This window comes from Lutjanus erythropterus, chromosome 2 (genome assembly GCF_056507025.1).
Source record: "Lutjanus erythropterus isolate fLutEry1 chromosome 2, fLutEry1.hap2, whole genome shotgun sequence".
Lineage (NCBI taxonomy): Eukaryota > Metazoa > Chordata > Actinopteri > Lutjaniformes > Lutjanidae > Lutjanus > Lutjanus erythropterus.
In genome coordinates, this window is record NC_139318.1 from 40,787,332 (window position 1) to 40,804,856 (window position 17,525).

At 40.0% G+C, this 17,525-nt stretch overlaps 1 protein-coding gene across 1 annotated transcript in view; it reads left to right on the forward strand.

Annotated features, from left to right (window-relative positions):
- Window positions 1–5,527: 5,527 nt before the first annotated feature.
- The window catches only part of fer1l4 (fer-1 like family member 4), a 31,990-nt gene continuing 19,992 nt past the window's right edge, over window positions 5,528–17,525 (forward strand). Inside the window, exons 1-14 of the mRNA XM_084739907.1 lie at window positions 5,528–5,704; window positions 7,175–7,230; window positions 10,347–10,435; window positions 10,594–10,693; window positions 11,070–11,164; window positions 11,388–11,432; window positions 12,501–12,665; window positions 12,815–12,875; window positions 14,157–14,288; window positions 14,386–14,448; window positions 14,983–15,067; window positions 15,148–15,316; window positions 15,576–15,756; window positions 16,828–17,014. Of these exons, the coding sequence (XP_084596033.1) occupies window positions 5,626–5,704; window positions 7,175–7,230; window positions 10,347–10,435; window positions 10,594–10,693; window positions 11,070–11,164; window positions 11,388–11,432; window positions 12,501–12,665; window positions 12,815–12,875; window positions 14,157–14,288; window positions 14,386–14,448; window positions 14,983–15,067; window positions 15,148–15,316; window positions 15,576–15,756; window positions 16,828–17,014 (1,507 nt within the window). The 5' untranslated portion in view covers window positions 5,528–5,625. The remainder of the gene's footprint in view (window positions 5,705–7,174; window positions 7,231–10,346; window positions 10,436–10,593; window positions 10,694–11,069; window positions 11,165–11,387; window positions 11,433–12,500; window positions 12,666–12,814; window positions 12,876–14,156; window positions 14,289–14,385; window positions 14,449–14,982; window positions 15,068–15,147; window positions 15,317–15,575; window positions 15,757–16,827; window positions 17,015–17,525) is intronic.

The following is a 17,525-nucleotide window of genomic DNA, read 5'->3' on the forward strand; positions in this document are numbered from 1 at the left end:
TTATTGATTCCTCCTGCTGCTTCCTCACTAACTATGCAGATCACATGTGGTTACACACATGTTTAACAATTACAGAGTCATACACACACACACACACACACACAGAGGAAAAGTGTCAGCATTTGTTGGCTCCGCACTCTGTCTCCATTACCGTTGCTATAGTAACAGAAGAAGGTCAATGATCTCCTGAGAATAAAAACTGCGTTGACTTTGTTTAGAGAGAAGTTGGGTGTTTATCCGTTAACCTCAGTACAGTCAGATTGTCACAGCTGCACCTTGTGGACAGTAGAGGAACTGTGGCTGCAGGTTCTCAGGTGTCCATGTTGCCATGGTGACTCTGTGCAATCTGGACCACCTGTGTGTGTGTGTGTGTGTGGCTCTGATTAGCTGTATTGATCAGGTATTTTGCACTTTGCTTTTGCTCCAAATGCTGGAAAATTATATTATGAATGACACTATATATTCTCTATCATAGCTTTACTACTATAGCCTTATTATAGAACTTCACTGTAGCCTTACTGTAGTCTGTAGTGTAGCCTTAGCACGCTGCTTCAGCCTGAATGTTTCCAGATTGTTCTGTCATGACTCTCAGTGGTTTGTTGATGCCGCCCTCTCGGCTCCCAGTGCAGGACTGATCTACCATCAAGCCATGTTCAATCCGTGTTTTATGAAATAGGGCTGATCCCTGTTTGACTCTTAAAACACTGGAGCTGATCACCTGCAACATCCCATCCATGATCAGTCAGTATTATGTCATTATAATATTTTTTATCTTTGACTCTGAGTCAACCAGCTGTGTGATTGTAGTTAAACCGCTGTAGCATCCGTCTGAACGCAGCTCGAATCTATTCAGAGGTCAGACAAAGTCCTAAAATGGACACTGACAGCAGATACTACACTAGCTGTGTGCGTTCAAGGATGTCCACACGTCTGTCAGTCAAGTGTGTGACATACACAAATTCTGGTCATGCAAACGCTTTGCTGCCACACAGATGTATAATTTGGGCTTCAGACAGTGGAGTCACTGATTAATCTCACAACAGGCGGTGAAAAATAAACATCTCCTTCAAAAAGATAGCAATAAACGGTAAAAATAATAAGAGTCATGGAGTAGAGTGAAGTCTGCAGAGGACAGGATGTTTCTGAAAGTAGAGACGATGTCTCAGAGTGAAGTGCCTTATTGAATAAACCCTTTGACAGACAGTAGAATGTAGTAGAATGTTTGAGTGTTTGCTGGGACTTGGAGCCAACATGGCCGCCTCGGTCGTGATGTTTTGATGCTCTGCTCAGGTCATGTGAAAGTTACTGCATCATGTGTAGCTAAATTCTGATTTAATGCTGTTTTTATCATGTCATACATGGCCTCTGCCTGTCGATTACGGATCATCAGCATGTGTTCAGACTGAATGCGATGATTGCATGTCAAGTCGATAGAAACATTTAAATTCCCGCTGTGCGGTGTGAACTGAGGCAAAGGCTAAATTTAAGTCTGTAGAGACGACACAACGGCTGAATAAAAAGGGACTTCACAAAACAGTTTAGCAGTTAAAAGAACTTCACATTCAGTCTGAACTCATTTTTAGACTTTAAGAACAGGATGTCTGGAAGTTATGATTGTAACCATGGTAACCCCTCTATCCCACATGACCATAGCGGAGCATCTGACAAGACTGAGCAGCATCTCACTGAGAGTCACTGAACATCTGCTCTGTTTCTTTACCAAAGATTATTTCCTGATTGTCATGATTCTTCCCACACGGGATACTGGAATGACCTTAAAACACACTGTGTCAAAATATCAAAATGTGTCAAAACTCATGTTTACTGCAGCAAAGCCACAGTTAACCCGGTTAAAACTCCACTGCTGCTGTTACTGTTACTGCCAACACTTCACTTAAAATAGCCCCGAAGCAATGTTTAATCACATTTTAACCACTTAAAATCAACACTTTGTGCTGTGGATGTTGATAGAAATGCCAGAATAAGAAGGAAGTGTTTTTTGTCTATTTTTAAGGAACATTTTTGGCTTTTTTCAGGGTCCATTTTTATTAAAGTGAAATACTTGTATTGCGTATTATTTGTAGTGCTTAAATGTTTTTTTTTTTCTGTCTTCATGTTTGGGAGCAGTCTGTCACAAAATAATCTCTTACTAGTTTTTGTAGCTTACGACTGCAAATGAAAACAAGTGTTGTATTGCAGTTTAACCACATCTCATGGTCTCGATCAGCAAATGGAGCTTAAACTGGAAGTGTGCTTCTCTGGGATGCAGGTAAGCGAATGTACAAGGGTGACATTCAGACATGTTTCTGTGGGCTTGAGGGTTTAATGCGTCTGTCCACTAGAAAGCAGCGTCGAAGTTTATTAAATCATGATGTAAAGAAAATGCAGAAGAAAACAGGAAACAAATAAATAGATGGGACAATGATAAAATGGCCAGCACTATTAAATGTCCCAGAGAAGAGTTCAGTTTTTATACTAGAAGATCCATTATGTCAGCTCCTCCGACACTTACAGTCATCTCAGTTTGACCTCGAAGTGGGAGAGAGAGTCCTCGTCAAAGTCGCACAGATCCTGATGTTTTCCTGTTTTTCCTGCTTCCAGCACGTGATCTTGAAGAACTATCCAGTCACTGATTGGTGCCATAGTAACAAGATAATCAATGTGATTCACTGCACCTGTCAGTGGTTTTAATATTGTGGCTGATCAGTTTTAATTTATTTCATCCTGGTGACACCTGAGGGAGCTCCCTGTGCTAGAAGACGGTGAGATGTGGTTGAAAGCTCTGGGATAAACTTGTAAGTAAAATAAGTGAAGATTATTTTGCCAAACATATCAGTGTTGTGTTTTTTGTTTTTTTTTTAACTTTTCTGTCTGCTTCTGTGGTGCCAACAGTGTGTGCTGCTTCAGACTGTGTGTTTGGTTGTTTTTGGATCAAATTTGTACCAATTTTCTCTCCAAGGGAACAGCAGAAACGCCCGTCGCCTGCTCCGAGCTCGTGTGAACTTACTCCAGGAAATAAGGAAAAAACTGAAAAAGATGCTCAAGTTTTTAATTTCTCAGACATCTACTGTGTTTTCAGAGTTTTTACAAACAGTTCAAATCAGTATCCCAGATGTTGAACTGGTCGTACTAACATATCAACATACTTACCTGCTGCATCAAGAGTTGTGACCATTTCAGCAAAAAGCAAAAAAACAAAAAGCACTTTCTGGGAAATTTTTAATAATATGCAGAAAAATATCAACCTACAAACAAAAGAATCTGCATAAATATTAATTTTAACATGAAATGTAGCACTTAAATTCCTGAAAAAGCTAACTAAATGGACCACGATGAGTTCTGATCTTTTTGTTTTTTACATTATCTCATTTTGAGGCCAAACCGCAGCAGATTCTGTAGCTTGAAGTTTGTCCCTGTCAGGCTGCCATGCTGTCATCTCTCTTTGTTTTCTGATTCTTTGCCAAAAACACATTTAGTTGAAGGGAAATTCAGTTTTCAACAACTGATTTAAAGTGCTAAAAAGAGCAAGGGCCAAAAATCTTCACTTTTCATTTCAAACAGACTGTTAATGGAGTAATCTTTTCAGAATCAGCATAGAAATCTGATGAGTTCAGCTGTGTTCATGCTGTGATGTCACTAACCCTGACTGTGTGGTCAAATGGTGCTGTGAGGTCATCAAGTAAAGAAAACATTTTATCCAAACTTGTAAAAGCTGCCATCACCCAAACATCACAGGGATGAAAATCAGCTGAAAGACAAGACAAAAAAAAAAAAAAAAAATGCAAGAAAATGTGGGCCGCCTTGATAAAGAACTGCACCTCCCATCATGCTTTGCTCCACTATTCTGCCCACTGTAATCAAACATCTTTAAACCTCTTACATTATTCGTCACTCTGTAAATGTTTGATAAACTGGTTGATCGACAGCATCATGTGACCACCTGCCCCACTGCTCACTTACTAACCTCCTATTAACCAACCAGTGCAGCTAAACCAGTATAACCAGTAACACGAACTCTGCCTGTTACCATATTATAATAATAAAAAAAACTTTGGAAAAGATAAAAAAAAAAAGTTTCTTTACTGTTTCAATGGAGAAAGTTGCTGTTGTTATAAGATACTGAAGAGGTTTATCGTTGTTATCAGTGTTTTGTGCACATTTCTGTTCACGTTCTTTATAATTTGTTCTGGTTTTGAGTTTGAGCTCCAAAAGCATTTAGCTTCTTTGTGGAAAACATCCCCCAAGTGAACTTCTTCATTTACATTTAAAGATATTTTGTTTTAAATTTTTATTCATTTAAATTTGCTTTTTTTTTTTTTTTTTCAATTTTCACTTGCTGCCATTTCTTTGCAAAAAAAAAAAAAAACACCTAAAAACATTGCAACATGCATCCCAATTTTTTAGAAAAGCTGCCATGATATCAGGCATTTTAGGCCGCAGTAATCCCCAAAAAAGTCCACGAAATCCTGGAGGGACTGGTACGTCTCAAATCTTTGCACAAACATCCCAAGATCTAAACTTGGAATTTTGTGTCCTAAACGAGTCACAATTCGCTCTTCACCAAATGTAATGCAAACCTGTTGTTGCATGTCCATCTATTTTTATGCTGCAAATAGTTTTTCGTTGACCACAGCATGTTTTCTGTTTGCAAACAAAATCCCTGGCATCATTTTTTTCTAACTGGAGTTTAGTAATAAAACCGTTCTTCGTGGTTCTCTGAACCAAACCAGCAAATCCAATCAAGTTGCAGCAAACAAAGTGCATCTGGGGAATTAAGTGTCGATTTGCTGTGAATGAAGAGTGTTAACTTTGGGGAAATGTGTTGATTTGTAGATTCACACTTTTTAAATAACTGGCTTTTTAATCTTTGGGTTTGGGGGAAGGCATCAAGTATTTTCAAGTCAAAAGGCTCAAGTCCAAGTAAACTCACATGTCAGTGGTGTTAAAGTACAAGTCGAGTTGCAAGTCTGTTTGGATTTTGTCACGTTGAGTGTAAAGTGGTTCTGAAATTTACTGAGTAAAATTAGTAAATTAACAGTTTGCAGATTTTCTTTGGTTCTTGTTGGCAGAGAAATTCAGATTTGCTTGGAGCTCAGTTGTTTTTCCAACCAGACAACCAGCTGTCAATGAGCACAAACACCAGACTTGATAAAGAAAAGAGTCGTGGAAATTCCCTACTTTCTATTCTGCTGCTTTTGGTTTTCAGTGCAGAACTTTTTTGAGTTTTTTTCATGTTGTTCTACTAAAGTAAATGAATGGAGAGTTGCTTCCACCATCGTGTTTTCAAAGGAGGAAACTAGTTGAGCAACTCTATTTGCTTTCTCAAACATTAGAGAGGACCTGCCCTAACAGACTCACACACTGTACACACACACACACACACACACACACACACACACACACACACACACACACACACACACACACACATACACACTTTAACAAGCCTCCATGTACAGTTACACACACACACACAGGTACCTCCCATCACCCTGTTCAACAGAAAACACAGTTAGTTTCCAGCTGCTGAAGAGAAAAGACAGAAGAGAGCTGATGAGACGACCTCAGAGAGACATGATGTAGACAGACAGGTGAACAGGTAGACAGGTGTGTATCAGGATCATCATGTCCATCAGTGTGAATCTGAGGAGGATCTCCAACCTGCCGGGACGATCCGACAGAAAGGTTGAACTCAGCTTCAGAGGTCAGTAACGCACACTAACCCACGTTGTACAGGAATAAAATTTCTTCTAATGTCATAAAAGTAGATGGACCACCTTGTCTTTAGTGCGCTTTTTGTTTTCCTGGTTCCTGGTTTTATTTACTTAATGATATTTTAGACAATACTAGGCTTCTAACTTTGTGACAGCAGGTTTGTAAGAAGTTTTCAGATTCTTTAAAACTGGAAATATCTCACTGCACCAATTCAAGTGCAAGTCCTGCTTTCAAAACATCCATAGTGAAAGTACAGTAGTATTAGCAGCAAAGTAGGGGACAGTTTACCTGCCAAAAGGTCCAATCCAGCCCACTGGATGACTTTGCAAAGTGTAAAATTGCATTTAATTTGCATTTATTCCAGAACACAGCTCTCTGACAAAAAACAATGGATACGTATTGTGGTCATATTTAAAGATATTGAACATTGTGGTGAATATTGTCAATCAGCAGCTTCAGTACAAAATTATCTGTATCAGACATATTTTAAAACAATATCGGTGGAAACCTTTGATTTGTAAATGCTTTGATCTCTGTTGTAAGTGGATGGTTCATTAAGTTTGAACATTTTAAGAATGTACCTCTACTTCTTTACACTTGAAAATGTAAACATTAGGAGGTGTTGCTGCTTATGTTATCATGTGATGGTTTTACTGGTCCGGCCCCCCGTAGATAAAATATGTAGCCTGTGACCTTAAATGAATTTGACACCCCTGATCTAGTTCTTGTTTTTTTGTGAGTTGCAGAGTTTTGGAGATATCAGCTGTAGAGATGTCTATATAGATGTCTACTATTTTGGAACTAGATGATGCCAAAAAAATCGCCAAAAAAACCCCCATATTTGAAAAGGTCAACTGCAACGTCTCTGTCCAGAAATCATGACCTGGTTACTCAAGATAAGACACAGACCTTGTTGCAAGAAGTTTCATGTAGGAACTCATGGACGAGAGGTTACAGCTCAGTCAAGGAGGACGACATTAATGTTCATATCACACGCCGTCACAAGCCTCTTGTCCATGAGTAGATGCACACTTCGTAACAGGGTCTATAGATTATCTTGAGTAACAGGTTCATGATTTCTGGAAAGAGACGTTGCGGCTGAGTCCGTTTAGTTTTGTCCCATCTGCTTCCATTCTATTTCCAACTCACACTTCAGCACTCTAGATGGATAAATAGCACTGCAAGAGGAGAACATGTATGTGTGGAGACAGTGGTTAAGTTCCTCGGTTCCTTCAAAGGTCCCTGGTCCTCTGGGAGAGTTCCTGCGTGAGTGACTGCTGACAGCTCTTTGTGTCAGTTTGTGGTCTCATCAAAGGTCTTCTGTGCTGAAATCTTCCTTCATGTCTTACAGTACGGTTGTTTAATCCATGGTGAAGTTTCATCAGTCAGCAGGCTTTTAATAGAGCCTGAAGCATCTGTTCTGTTGCTATGGTTACCAGTCTGTCTGTCTGTCCTCCAGGTTTCACCCATAAAACCAGAGTCCTGCAGTGTGAGAACTTGGCTATCTTCAATGAGGTCAGTAAACCACATCGCTGATGTGATCTGTCCACTGAGGACACATTCGGACCAATCAGAGCGCAGAACAGGGTGATGATGTCATCATTATAACCAGTCAGTTGATGAGAGCAAAAAATAAGAGCATGTTAATTCTGCTAAAATGCACTTATTTGGTCTAATTTATGAAGGAGGCAAAAATGAAAAAAATATCCAAAATTTAACATGGATATGTTTTCAGTAAAGTGACAGCTGAGGTTTTAAATCACATGACTGTGTGTGTGTGTGTGTGTGTGTGTGTGTGTGTGTGTGTGTGTGTGTGTGTGTGTGTGTGTGTGTGTGTGTGTGTGTGTGTGTGTGTGTGTGTGTGTGTTACAGCAGGTAGCTGCTGTTGTTTGTCTGCTTCAGATTGAAACTATTTTAATGGAGCTGATAGGAAACTGTACCACTCCTACAGAACACACACTCACACACACAACCGCTCCTTCAACACACACTCACACCTACAGCTGACGTGATTCTATTTTATTCTACTGTCCAGCGGGGCTCCTGGAAAAAAGATCACAACAAGTACAAACAAAATGAAAGAATTCATGTTTAAATACCATTTTTTATTCCACATTGGTGGTTCTCTGATGTTGACTGGTTCTGTTTGATGGTTGTTGGCACCAAGCCTGGAATTTCATAACTTTCAGTGAGGCCACTTGGCCTTTGGTGTTAATAATGTGCAATATATCATGAGCTAATATCACAGAATAATGAGAAACTTTCTCAAAAAGTCGGTGACTGATAATGAGATAATTCTCTCAGTATTTTTAAATACTAACTCATTATTTTGTGATCATGACTCAAAAAGAAAAAAAAAATATATATATTCTCATAATAATGACTTAGAGCAGTGTTTCCCAAACATTTTCATGGGGACCCACTTTTTAAAAATGATAAACCATTGCAACCCAATTAACAAAAGGCTTTATCAATAAAATCTAGGAAGAGTTCAGTTTAAAAGTTTCTGACCATTTTTGCTGCCATTTCTGCATCAAATTATATTATCTTGACACATTATTGAAAACATATTATATATATATATATATATGTGTGTGTGTGTGTGTGTGTGTGTGTGTGTGTGTATACATATATATAAACTTTAGAAGTGAGAAATAAATGCATTTAGGCTGAGTTAACGGGCCATTTCATCACTTTTATTTCCTCTCATCAGAAAAACAATGTAGGACATTTAAGCCCACTTCATAAATGAGACAAAATAAGTGTGTTTAGGCAAAATTAACGGCCTCTTGATTTTTCCATTCATCAGTAAAACAATATAGACATTTTGAATGCTTTATGAAAAGATGTAAGGCAGACAAAAATCTTAAATTTGCAGAATTTCTTCCATACTTTTTAATTTATTTGGGGACCCAAATAAATGTCCTGTGACCCACCTTTGGGCCGTGACCCAGTCTTTGGGGATGACGTACTTCCCTTTCCTTTTCATCACATTAGTGTTAACAGGCTTGCATAGAGAGGGGACAGTGCATGGACGGCAGCACAATGACACGTTTCATCGTGGAGGCTCAGACGAGTTCGTATAATGCAGATCTAGCTGTTTGTCTAGAGGTTCATACCATGTGCACAGCGTTTTACTTGATGTTGTCCAATCAGAATCTCAACAAAAGACACTGGTGTCTAAAATCTATACTGGCAGGAAAGAGGCAGAGGACAAAACAGCAAAGTCAACTGTGGCAGTGCGGGTGAAGCATCAAGGCAGATCATTTTTAGGGGCATAAATTTTTGCCTTGGTTATGTGATGTAGTCCCGACATTCATGGCCCCAGAAAATAAATGTTAATGACCTCGATGATCCTCTGACTTTTCCTCTAACTCCACCATGAGATTGAAGTTTATGGTTTTGAGTTAAATATCTCAATAAAAACTGATCACTTTTGCCATGAATTTTAGCCCAGACATTTGTGGTCCACAGAGGATGAACTGTAATAACGGAGCGAGATAAAGTTAGGGGATCACTAAAGTCATTAGGATTTATCCTCTGGCGATCATGAATGTCTGTAGAACCATGGAGCTGCACCCATAATGAACTATCGAGTCAGGTTATGTTGTAGGGCCGGACAAATATGGGACAAATGACTTTAATTTCACAACTAGGAGTAGAGGCATCGCCATAGCAACGACCACTGAGTGTGATGGGTGATGTAGTGTTTACAGCCATGAAAGCATGAAAACATTTCTAGTTCATTATCAGAAACAAACCGTACAACACTTTGGCTCAACGATCAGACGACTCTGGAGTTCTCCTGAAAACAAACTTTATTATGTGATTTTTAAAAAGGGAGAATTAACTGAATACATCACCACCTGTTTGTTGACATAACGTAACACAGTAACCTCTGTGTGACGTCAAAACACAGCAGCGAGTCCCGAGTATCAGAGTTATGTTTCTGTGTGCAGCCACTGAGTCAGGCTGCTGTTTGTTCTTCAGGTGTGACCAGGTGTGTTTCTGTCTCTGAGTGTGTGTCTAAATCTAGCACATGGTGATTAATAGATTGTGCAGAAAAATGTGTTGAGTCAAGACAAAAACTTTCTGTCGTTTCTTCCGTCTTGCTCTGATTTGAGTTTTTCTTTGTTTTGAAGTGAAGTTAGCAGCAGTTTGCCTGATGTTAATGTTAATGCAGCAGCTGTATCTCAGCTGGTAGAGCGTGTTGGTCATTAATCACAGGGTTGGTGGTTCAATCTCCGGCTCTGACATGTTGTTAGGCGAGACATTTCATAACTAGCATGATATATCACTCACATATAAAACAGAGGAGAGATAATAAAACTCAATAAAGTTTTAAAAAAAACATGAGAAAAATCAAAATAAATAAATAAAAATATGTAATAAATAAGAGGAGTCCTTTGGTTCTTTGCAAGTTTAAGTTCTCTTATTAAGTTACATAGTTTTAGTGTGTTCCTTCTTGAGAAGTTTCTTGTGAAATATAATACACATACTGTTCCTGAATGTTACAAACTTTTATGTTCCACCCGCAAAACTTTTACTTGCTTTTCCTTTTCTTTTATTTTAAAGCATAATTGAAGTGATTAAAAGGAAAGTAACCTGTACGTGTGTGTGTTTGTGTGCAGCATTTCCGTTGGCCTCACTATGGTAAAGTGATCAGAGATGAAGTTTTGTCCATCAGTGTTTACAACTGCAGTAAAGTCTTCTCCAACAGGTAACAAACACACACACACACACACACACACACACACACACACACACACATACACACACACACACACACACACACACACACACACACACACACACACACACATTATTCTCGTATTAGTTATGCTAAAAGTGTGTGTGTGTGTGTGTGTGTGTGTGTAGACTGCTCGGTAAGCTGGTTGTCAGCCTCCAGCATGTCGTTACAGCAGGGAGGCTGTTGCTACGGGAACCGCTCACTGATGCAAACTACAGCCTGACTGATGTAAGTAAACACAAACACAGGAACCTGAGTCAGACTCAAGTCACATGACTTTGACTAAAATCAGACTCAAGTCACAAATTTTGGTCAAGTTAGACTCGGCAAATAATAACAGACTTGCAGCTTGACTTGGACTTTAATGCCAGTGACTTGTGACTTGACTTGCACTACAGCCTTTTGACTTGAAAGTACTCAATACCTTCCACCAAGCACCAAAAATGAACAAGTGTTTAGGGCTCAAAACTCAAACTTTAGTACTTGGGACTTGTCAGTCTTGACTTGAGATTTATTTGTGACTTGCAGAACAGTGACTTGGTTCTGCCCGTGCACTCTGCTCTATAATAGATTACTGATGTTATGTCTTTCTCCCTGTCTGTAGATCTATATCGAGTTGGATATTCGGTATCATCCACTCGAGGGAACGGCAGGAAGCTGGGAGGGACTCGACTTCCTGAGAGTCGAAGACCAGGATGAGTAAGATCAAGTCCACACTGAACCAGAAACATCTTTTACACTAAACTGTAAAACAAAGACCTCTATCTTTGGTGTGGATGAGGAAAACTCAACTTTTTAGTCACCGTTTGTGCATTAAGGGAGCCCGCTAACATTTATTGGTCCCTGTCTTTGTGAGAATTGACTGACCAAATGATTATTTTCTGTCATGTCATTTTGTTTCTCTTCGCTCCTTCATCCTCAGATCAGCTCTGGTTATCAGGAATGAAGGATTTAATGACCCTGAAAGGTGAGAAGTTACACAACTCAAACATTCATTCTCACAGCTGGAGCAACACTGGATACTGACGCTGACATATCTGTGAAAAGACAATATGGGCCAAAATATTCAGTATTTAAGTACAAGTGTGAGTTGGACTGATCAATATAAGATACAGTATCATCTTATCTAGATGATAATAAATCAAGTTATTTCATTATAGCATACAGTCTTTTATTGTCTTGGCTATTCTGACTAAATCAAGCATGTTTTATATTAATTATTTTTTATTATTATTATTATTATTATTATTATTATTATTATTATTATTATTATTAAATGTATGGAATAAAAAAGATAATATCTCTGGTTTCTGGTTGTGCAACACTGATATTGATTTTTTTCATGATGGCACCTCCCATCAAATTTTGCATAAAGCAGTAATGTCAGCGTTTCTGTCACAGGCAGAGCAGACGGTCACATTGAGTCACACAAGAGCCACAACCACATTAGCTTTCTGCTAAAATCTCTTTCATATAATATAAACAACCAAAATGAATACACGTCTTGTTCTGTATTTTAGCTTGGTGGACGAGTGATCAAACAAACGTTCATCAGAGAAAAGTGTAGAGCTAAAGTCAGAGTTCAGGCAAGTTAGCTAATTAGAAAATTAGACAGCATGTTTACACACCTACAAATGTCACTTTAATCTGGTTCACTGCTGATGTGGTCCTTATCCTTTAATATCAATAACATCAGACTGTCTGTTTGTTTGTTTGTTTGCTTCATCTTTCGTTCCCTACAGTGTAGGACCAGCTCTCTGGTAAACCCTCCAGTGGAGCATTTCTTAAATTTCCCCAAAAGACTCTTTAAGCACAGCTTGACATTAGTTCTGAATACAAAAAGGAATAACTGAACATGATTTTAAATGAAAAAAAATAAACATTGTCACAAAGTAAATCCCTCTGTGTATTGGCCCTTGTTGGTAGAGCAGCCCGACATTGTGTGACCCATCAGTGGTGCCAACACACTGTGGCAGAACACCGAGATTATTTGGGGAAACTATTCATTACTCTCTCTCTCTCTCTCTCCTGTCAGTCAGCCGACTGTCACTCGACCAGGTCAGCTGGAGAGAGAGGCTCGGCGTCTGGGTCGGAGCCTGGTCCGGACCGGGGATGAAGATGAAGACGACGACGATGATGATTATGATGATGACCTGATGGACCTGGAGGCTTCAAACATCATCTTCACTCCTCTGCTGAGGTCTGGTTACCTTTCTGGCTCCTGTCATCTCACCTGACTGCTGTAATACTGATCTGTTCTCAACAGTGTGTGTGTGTGTGTGTGTGTGTGTGTGTGTGTGTGTGTGTGTGTGTGTGTGTGTGTGTGTGTGTGTGTGTGTGTGTGTATAGTCGTTGTAGGCCGATGTCCAGAAGTGTTGCTGCAGCGATACCCAGAGTCCAGAGCTTCCAGGTGAGTTTGTTTATCCATCAAAGGTGGCCCAGACATCATATTTATTTTAATTTTTTCAGGGCTGATACGGATTAGTAATCGCCGAACCTGATATTTGGAACCAATGTACATTTGCAGCTCTGGTGTTGCCAGAAAAAAGACTGTGGGTGGGCATCAGAACAATTTGGGTGTCACTTCTAATAGACAAGACTATTATCTACACAGCTCTCCCCTCACTGACATTTACATGAAACTTTACTGGAACACAGCCTGCCTCTGCAAGCTGACAGCTTAAAAGGGCGAGACGGCGTAGCTTGGCCCTAAAATGATTATTATTTCAATTATTTCATTAGACTCCGACTCTGTTTTTAACATCAGCATCAAGAGGGTATTTAGTCATCCTGTGGCCGTGGTTGTTCTGCTGCTGGATTTTGTCCTGTGGACTGTGGAGAACAGATGCTGCTTGTCACAAGTAATCTGGTAAAAACACAAGTAAACTGTTCGTGTTGGGAATACATCTTCAGTTAAGTCAGATCAAGATGCCCTCAGTCTGTCGGTCCTTCTTTGCCAAATCTGTCCTTGTGATATCAATGTTAAAGTGGTGGCTTTAACAAAAGTGACTGGGGAAACCTGCAATTTGGAGCTCAGATCCTTCTAACTGCCTAAATTTGATTGGCTGGCAGGCTGTGCATTACAATGGATGCCGTTTTTTCGTTGAAAATAATTAAGAATCTATTTTACAACTTGTAATTATTATAATTAGACCATAATAACCTTTAACCATTCTGAACAAAAAGTTGTAGTAAGGCTGTGACTGAAAATTCCTTTTGTATGTGATTTCTGTGTGCCAGCTGCCTCTTTGGATGGCACAGGCACACCCGCGCTGCTGTTTGCAGCAGAATTGAAAAATCATAAGCCTTCTTAAAAAAAAACATGAGAGTAAACGGACAGACTCCCATGAACCCTCTTACAAGAATAAAGAAGTCAGACAACTGATCCACTTCAGTGAAAGAAACAGAGGCTCCGCAATCAGCTGGAGCCTCTTTTCCAGCAACCTGACGTGAACCACCTCCACCTGTCAGTCCACAGACACTGACCCACTGAAAGGTGATGAGGGTTCATTCAGTTTCAGCTTTTTTGATGCTCCTCAAAGGGAGATGAAGTTAGCAAACAGACCTCCAACCATTCAAAAGGAAGCATTACATCACTTATGTGTGTGTGTGTGTGTGTTCTGTGTGTTCTGTGTGTGTGTGTGTGTGTGTGTGTGTGTGTGTGTGTGTGTGTGTGTGTGTGTGTGTGCAGGTGAATGTGAACATCCTGGAGGCTCAGAAGCTCGTTGGAGTGAACATCAACCCTGCAGTTTTCATCAGAGTGGGAAATCAGAAAAAACACACAGCGACACAGAAATCCACCAACTGCCCCTTTTACAACGAGGTACAGCAGGAAGAGAGAACAGGAGAACACAGCACAGTACAGTAGAATACAGTAGAACACAACACAGCTGTTTACCTCGTCTCTTCTTCTCTTTCAGAATTTCCAGTTTGAGTTTCAGGACTATCCACAGATCCTCCTTGATAAAGTCATAGAGATAAAGGTCAGTTCCCCCTTAAGCTCAGCTGAAGTGGACTTGTCGTATGATGTCATTAAGTTTTATTACATTAGTAGTACCATTTGAACTTGTCATAAAGATGTCATTGAATGTTGTAAAGCCAGTTTGACGACAGAGTACAGTACCAAGGTGATTTAGCTTACAGAGTGACCTGATGGACAGATAGTGGTTAGCTAAATTAAGTTTTGCAAAACTAGGCTAACTGGTGTTTTCTGTGGCTAGTGTTAGCTAGTTAGCTTAGTTAGCTGTGGAGGTAACTGCTTAATTAGCTGTCTCAGCCCTGTGGTGCCAGGAGCCAATCGAACAAGAAAACCACCTTCGTACTGTACTCCCCGTCGTCAAACTTCGATAATGTCAACTTCGCATTAAACATGACATAACTGACCAAATGACATTTAATAACACCAGTCAAACATTCATAAACATGACAGATATTTTTTTTCTCATTTCTGTTTCTACTGCTGTTATCATGGTATCCATTATGTACCCATGAACACCTGTAACGTCACCTCCTCTCAGGTGTTCCACAGGCGGACTCTGGCCTTCCTGTTGACCCACATTGGAACCTTTAAGATCGACATCTCCACCGTGTACAACCAGCCAGGTACCAGTACTGCTCACACTGCAGCGCTCTGATCAAAGTACTGCAGTGTTCGCTGACCTCTGACCTCTCTGCGTCTCCAGACCACCGCTTCTACCAGAAGTGGGCTCCTCTCACCGACCCCGCAGACACCAGGTCAGGGGTCAAAGGTTATGTCAAGGCCAGTGTCAATGTGCTGATGAAGGGAGACGCTCTGAGCATGCCCAGTCTGCCACCGAGCTCCTCATCCGGAGCCAATGAGGACATAGAAAAGTCAGTAATAACACATCGTAAACATCGTAATGCCTCGCCATATCAGTCATTATTACTGTGACCTAACTTTTTATTTTAAAAAAGCAACTATGTTAAAAAAAAGGACAAAATTTAACATGATGGTAACCCTGAAAAAAATTAGGTGTGTGATCGCCCTGGGCTTTTAGCAAAGACTGTACTATACTGAGGTTTAGTCTGAACATATGAACAGCTGGTGCAACCGACTTTCTGAGGTTCTGATGTTGTGTTTTTCTGGCAGGAACCTGCTTCTTCCTCGTGGTATGGCTTCTGAGCGGCCGTGGGCTCGGTTCCGTGTGCGGATCTACAAGGCTGAGGGCCTGCCCACCATGGAGTCAGGGCTAATGGGCAAGATGTCAAAGGTCACTGACCGGACAGTCTTCATTGACCCCTACGTACAGGTGACCTTCGCTGGACAACAGGTACTCAGACACACATATACACGCATATATTCTCTCAAAGCTCTAGCAGCCTGCACCAAAAACCTTTTGAGGAATTTAGCATTTGCGTTTCAACTCAGTTTAGCTTATGTACAATAGTTGAAGGGTTTGACAGGTTGGATAGTCCAGTGGTTCAGGAGCTTTGTTTTTGTTAGTATCTATAGTCTTGGAGTTGAGGGACTTGTACAAGAGGGATCTCAAAAACTCTAATCAGAGTAATCCTCTCACAGCCTAGATTAAACTTTTTGTCCACTTTCTGTCTGTTTTTGGGTCGCCTGTCCATACTGTCCATACATTTATCCATCCTTCCCATTATTGATTAAAGTGAGATATAACAAGAATATCTCACTACCTTGTGCCATATCTCAGCAACACCTTGAGAGAACACTGATTTTGGTGGTCAAAGGTCAAAGTTAACGTCATATCCATCCCATTCCCGGGAAGACAATATCTCAGGAACCTCTGGAGGGAATTTTGTTACATCTGGTACAAACGTCCACTGGGACGATTCAAATTTGATGGTCATAAATCAAAGGTCAAGAACAGCCATGGATCTAAACTACAACTTGACTGGCTGGCAGAGGTATAAAATTGCAGGGTGATAATTGTACTTCAGCAAATTGCTATGTTGTCTGGAAAATCTTGAAAATATTACTTTCTTTTGCAGAAATAAATACACTGCTTTTCAACTTTTGACCCCTCTTTTCCTTGTTACTAGTCAGACCTGAGTTACCTTGAATCCCACAACACAAAGTCCCATGTAGAAAATGAATAGGGGCAAATTATGCGCCACTCCACGCCACACTCTTCATGGTGAGATAGCAGGACCACCGCTTAAGAAAGTTAGTCATGGGTGTCCTTGTAGTCCAATCGTTATGGTTCTCCAGATGTAGTGGGAACACAAATAGGAATATGCAAAAGGGATTTTAGTTTAGTTTATCTGCTTCCATAGTTCTTGGAACTTTTTGGTTGAAAATTGCTCATTACTACTGCTAAGAGTTGCCAGACCAGAATTTTTCTAATTGCCTATTGTGTGTTTGTTTGTATATACAGGGGGAGACATCAGTCGCCAGCGCCACCAGCTGTCCAGTTTGGAATGAGGAGATTTCCTTCATTGAGCAGTTTCCTCCTTTAGCCCAGCGAATCAGAGTCCAGATCCTTGATGATGCCAAGATGGGAGACATTGCTCTGGCAACTCACTTCTTGGACTTGCAGCAGATTTCTGATCCCACCAGGAATGGTTAGGAACAGTTTACACATGCTCAGTACAATACAATATGCATTCGTTTTCTTTTTACTTTAATGGTACTGACACAGGCTTATATCAGGGACAGGCCTTTATTTCATATTTTGTACATCTGATCATATTTCAGTAAATCTTCCTATTTTGTTTTTGTTTTTATGTTCCTTTCTTTAGATTGCTGTTAAGCTCAGTCCTATCCCATTTAATATTAAAAGCATGTTTGTGTTTCTAGGGGTATAATTCCCCTCTTTTCTGACAGGCTTTTAATTTGAAAATCTGAAGGAAGTCTTAAGTTTAGTTGAAAGTAGCTTAACAATAAACAGAAGTAACTGGAATCAGTGAGAGACAACAACATTACTGTTTAAGATAAGAGTTGTTGTTTTTTTTAGCTAAATGCTGTGACATGACTTTGTTGTTGTACTGATGGACTTATCTGTGAGATGAACAGAGCGCAGCCTTTACTTTTTTGTGAGAATTATGGTAACAATGAAATATCTGTCTGTCTGCA